The 4,637-nt window shown below is 49.4% G+C and overlaps 1 protein-coding gene across 1 annotated transcript; it reads right to left on the reverse strand.

Moving 5' to 3' along the window:
• Positions 1-1,403: 1,403 nt before the first annotated feature.
• Positions 1,404-4,261, reverse strand: SOX1 (SRY-box transcription factor 1; the record flags this gene model as incomplete). The annotated part of the gene is made up of 1 exon (XM_081327735.1): positions 1,404-4,261. The coding sequence occupies exon 1, from the start codon at positions 2,577-2,579 to the stop codon at positions 1,404-1,406; it is 1,176 nt and encodes a 391-aa protein (XP_081183861.1). The 5' UTR covers positions 2,580-4,261.
• Between the last annotated feature and the right edge of the window lie 376 nt (positions 4,262-4,637).

Consider the following 4,637-nt stretch of genomic DNA (forward strand, 5'->3'; position numbering starts at 1 on the left):
ATGTTTACCCAAGCAGTTACACAATTTAACAAAATAAATGAAATGCAGTTTAGAAATGCTTTACTGCATCGCCTTCTTTAACCATACTGTACAGATATTAAAATAATATCCCAAACCTACACCACTTAAAAACAAATAAAACCCCCCACTTTCCTCCCTTTGCTTTTTAAATTCTACCTTTAATATTTTTAAAAAAATAACTCAAGGTGGCAAACATATTCAATATTCCTTCTTTTTCTCCACAACAACAACCCTGTGAGGTATGTTGGGCTGAGAGAGAGTGACTGGCCCAAAGTCACCCAGCAGGTTTGGGACTAGTCTCCTTTTTGCAGCCTGGAGCTTTTAAATCTCTAGACCTAAAACCAAGGAAATCTACCCCATGTTAGATTTTTGTTGTTTCCCATCTTTTTCAGTTATATTTATACATACAAAGTGTCCAGTTTAAAGCCATGTCATGAATTAGTATATTTTGGATCACCTGGTTCCAATCTTATTTTGAAATTAATTTAACTCGGAATCAAATTTATCTTTAGATTTTTATTTGTTTTCTTCTTCAGCGAAAATGCTTTTTAGTAAACTATATATACATTTGTGAATTCCCTTTTAATGCCTAAAATTAATTAAAATTATTCCACAATGCATTTACAAGAAAAAAAATATATAAAAAGTTACCAAAAGAAAAATGCAGACATAACAAACATTTACAAAATTCAGAATATTGTTCTTGATCATGAAACAAAAACCCTTATAAATAAACAGAACCAAAAGAACCTTGTTTTATAAGAAGCACCCCAAAAAGTTTTAAGATGGTTCTTGACTTTATTTTTTCTTTAATTAGGCTTTAAAATCTTCAAACGAAGTTGCCCCAATGACGACCAGTTAATGCTTCTATATGGCAAAGAAGTTGGCATCACCTAAACTTTTGAATTATTAATAATAATTAGCATATTCTTCTCAGTTTCTCTCCCCATCCCCGTACTGCTTAGTAAATAAAAAGGCTATGTGGTTTGTGGGTGAATGATAAATACTGTACAAAAGGGAAAAAAAAATCAGTTAAAACACAGTTCGTCTAAAACAACAACAGAAGGAATAATAACAATAATAATAATAACCCCCACTGGTTTCAAAACCTAGTTCTTTGGGCTGAGGGAGACACGAGGAGTTAGCATTACAGCAACCTGTTACCTTTTCTCTTCATTATCCTTTGTACTATGAATGTTTGTTATAGTAATAATAATTATAAGGACTTCAGTGCATCGTCCTCATTCTGTACAAAAGGGGCTGCGGGGAAGAATTGGGAAAAGGGGTGGCGCAGAGGGAGCCAGCCCGCTCCAAGGAACACATCCCCTTTGGCTGCAGTGCCGCTGGCGGCGGCGGCGGCGGCGTCCATCCTTCGGTCCGTCTCAGATGTGCGTCAAGGGCACGGTACCGTTCACCCCTGTGCTGGTGCCCTGATAGTGCTGGGGTAAGGAGTGGAGCCGGCTTTGGGCAGCGGCCGCGGCTGCCGCGGCGGCGGCGGCAGCTGCTGGGTCCCCGCCTTCACTGCCGGGCAAGTACATACTGATCATTTCGCGCAGGTCCCCGGGACAAGGGGCCCGTGAGTGCGCTGAGGTGACGGGGGGGCTCACGCTAGGCTCGGATTTGACCAATGACCCCAGCGCACCGAGAGCTCCTGACGAGGCGGCGGCCGCAGCGGCGGCGGCGGCTGCGGCGGCCGCAGCAGCCGAGTTCTGGTGTGGTTGGGCGCCGTAGGAGATGCCCCCGTAGGCCGACGGCGAGGCGCTCATGTAGCCCTGCGAGTTGGAGATGGGGCTGTACTGGAGGGCGCCCATATCGTAGCGGTGCATTGGCTGGGGATTATGCGGGTGCGGGTGATGAGCGTGGGCGTGCGGGTGGCCACCACTGCCCGGGTGCTGGCTGTAAGCGAGCTGTGCCTCTTGCATCATCGCCGCCGCCGCCGCCGCCGCCGCCACCGAGCCTGGGTACGCGCCGTTAGCCCAGCCGTTCATGTGCGCATAGCCGCCGCCGGAGCCTCCGCTACCTCCGCCGGCGCTCCCGCCACCCCCGGGGCCACCTCCACCGGGACTCTCCAAGCGCTGGCCGACACCGGCGGGGCTCACTCCTACGCCCATAGCTACCGGAGGGCCGCCCCCGGGACCACCGGCGCCGAGCAGCCCGCCGGCCAGCGAATATTTGTCTTTCTTTAGCAAAGTCTTGGTCTTTCTCCTCGGCCGGTATTTGTAATCCGGGTGCTCCTTCATGTGCAGCGCTCGCAGGCGCTTGGCCTCGTCGATGAAGGGTCTCTTCTCCGCTTCGGACATGACTTTCCATTCAGCGCCCAGGCGCTTGGAGATCTCGGAGTTATGCATTTTGGGGTTCTCTTGGGCCATCTTCCGCCGCTGGCCCCGCGACCAAACCATGAAGGCGTTCATGGGCCTCTTAACTCGGTCTTGGTTGGCCTTGGGACCGCCGCCGCCGCCGCCGCCTCCTCCTCCCGCACCGGTTTGGCCCGACAGATTGGTGGTGACCTGGGCTCCACCGGGGGAGTGCATGTCCGCCTCCATCATCATGCTATACATTCACGCAGTTTGCTAGGGGCCACCAGGCTCCACAATGTCAAAACATAGAGCAAAGGAGCCGCGCGTCTGCCAAGCGGAGGGGCGAAGCGAAACACAGACGAAGGAGCCCGGGAGAGAAGAGGAGGTGCTGAGGCGCAAGAAATGATATAAGAGTGCACTACGACGATCAAAGGTACGGAGGAGGAGGGAGCCCCCAAGAGTCTGCCGGTGGGGGCACTTCGGTCGGTCCCTGTGAGCTTGAAGAAAGAGCGGGAGCGCGCGTGCGGGAATCTCCTCAGGCGGCAGCAAAACTTTCTTCCTCCGGGGACCGCCTTGGCCCGAGGCAAACGGCGGCTGCGAAGGCGACTCGAACAGGTGCAAGGCGGAGAGCTGGGTAAAGAAGGGCGAAAGTCCCGCAGCTCCACTGCGCCGAGGAGATAGGAGAAAATGTCAGCCCAACTCTCGACGCTTCTTTTCGTTCTCTCGCCTGGTACACGCGCGCTTCGCAGGCAGGACTCCCCTCCTTCTCGCCGCTGCCGAAGTGATCTAATGCCCCCCCCTTCTCTGCTAACTTCCACCGGCAGAGAGGCAGAGACGAGGGAGGGAGGGAGGGAGAGCGTGGAGGGAGGGAGGGAGCGTGTGTGACTCGCATCCGCCGGTCCCAAGTGAACGGAGGGAAAGAGACAGGAAACCCCCCTCCCCCTCTATCACCTCAGCTCCCCGCAAAATCAAAAAGAGGAGAGAAGAGACGTAATTAAATGATAAGCACCAAAGGAAAGAAAGAAAGAAAGAAAGAAAGAAAGAAAGAAAGAAAGAAAGAAAGAAAGAAAGAAAGAAAGAAAGAAAGAAAGAAAGAAAGAAAGAAAGAAAGAAAGAGAAAGAAAGAAAGAAAGAAAGAGAGAAAGAAAGAAAGAAAGAAAGAAAGAAAGAAAGAAAGAGAAAGAAAGAAAGAAAGAAAGAGAAAGAAAGAAAGAAAGAAAGAAAGAAAGAAAGAAAGAAAGAAAGAAAGAAAGAAAGAAAGAAAGAAAGAAAGAAAGAAAGAAAGAAAGAAAGAAAGAAAGAAAGAAAGAAAGAAAGAAAGAAAGAAAGCCTCCAGCCAGGAAGCAGAACTTGCACAGTAATTTGTTCTCTGTGGTTTCCCTCCTCGCAACCGGAGGAACCAGGAAAGGAGGAGCAGCCGAGAGATTCGGAGAGAGAGGAGCCCAGGAGCCATACAAGGCGCCCCGAACTGGGATTAAATGAGTTTGCCTTGGCCAATGGGAGGGCGCCGGCGGGGGATGATTTGCATGGCGCAATTGAGGAGTGACGTCCGGAGGTGAGAAGTACAAACTCTTCTGGAGCTGGCAGGGAAGGGCGGGGGCGGAGAGGGTGTGAATCTCTGGGAGGGGCCACGGAAGGGGTCAGAGCCACCATTAAATCTCTACCCAAGCAGAAGCAGCGACGACGGCGACAACAACAACAACAACAAGAAGAACCAACTGAAGTAAGAGGTAATAGCCATCAATTGCTACAATAACGGCATCAATCACGGCATAAATTGCTACAATAACCTTTTGGAGGTCAAATGCCATAAAGGCCAGCGATTCTCATTGGAATCAGAATTCAGGATGTGTTTTACCTACTACCAGATCGAGCTGTTCAAAATTTGAAATGCGCGCGCACGCACGCACACACACAGACACACAAACACAAGCACACATGGTGGTGCATATGGCATGTATCGCAACGGGGAAAGGAAAGCGTTCACAAGTGGATTGGTAGAAAGTTTTCAACATGCAAATACAATTTTGCTCCCCAATTGGAATTTGTATCTTATCTCAGAAAGGTTCTTTTTCTCTTTTTATCAAATCCGTTCTTAAGGCAGTGGAGTGTGTGTGTGTGTGTGTGTGTGTGTGTGTGTGTGTGTGTGTGTGTGTGTCGCTGGGAAATATAAGACTTTACGAGTGTGCAACTTTATGAGTGTGAGTCAGCACACCCATGTTGTATATCCATTTGATAAACCAATTCAGACTGATCCTCTGATTCTGGAAAGCATGGAAGAAGGACTCATTGACCTTGTTTATTTGAAGTGATGAGAAG

The sequence above is a fragment of the Vipera berus genome (assembly GCF_964194415.1).
Source record: "Vipera berus genome assembly, chromosome: 4".
Taxonomy (NCBI): domain Eukaryota; kingdom Metazoa; phylum Chordata; class Lepidosauria; order Squamata; family Viperidae; genus Vipera; species Vipera berus.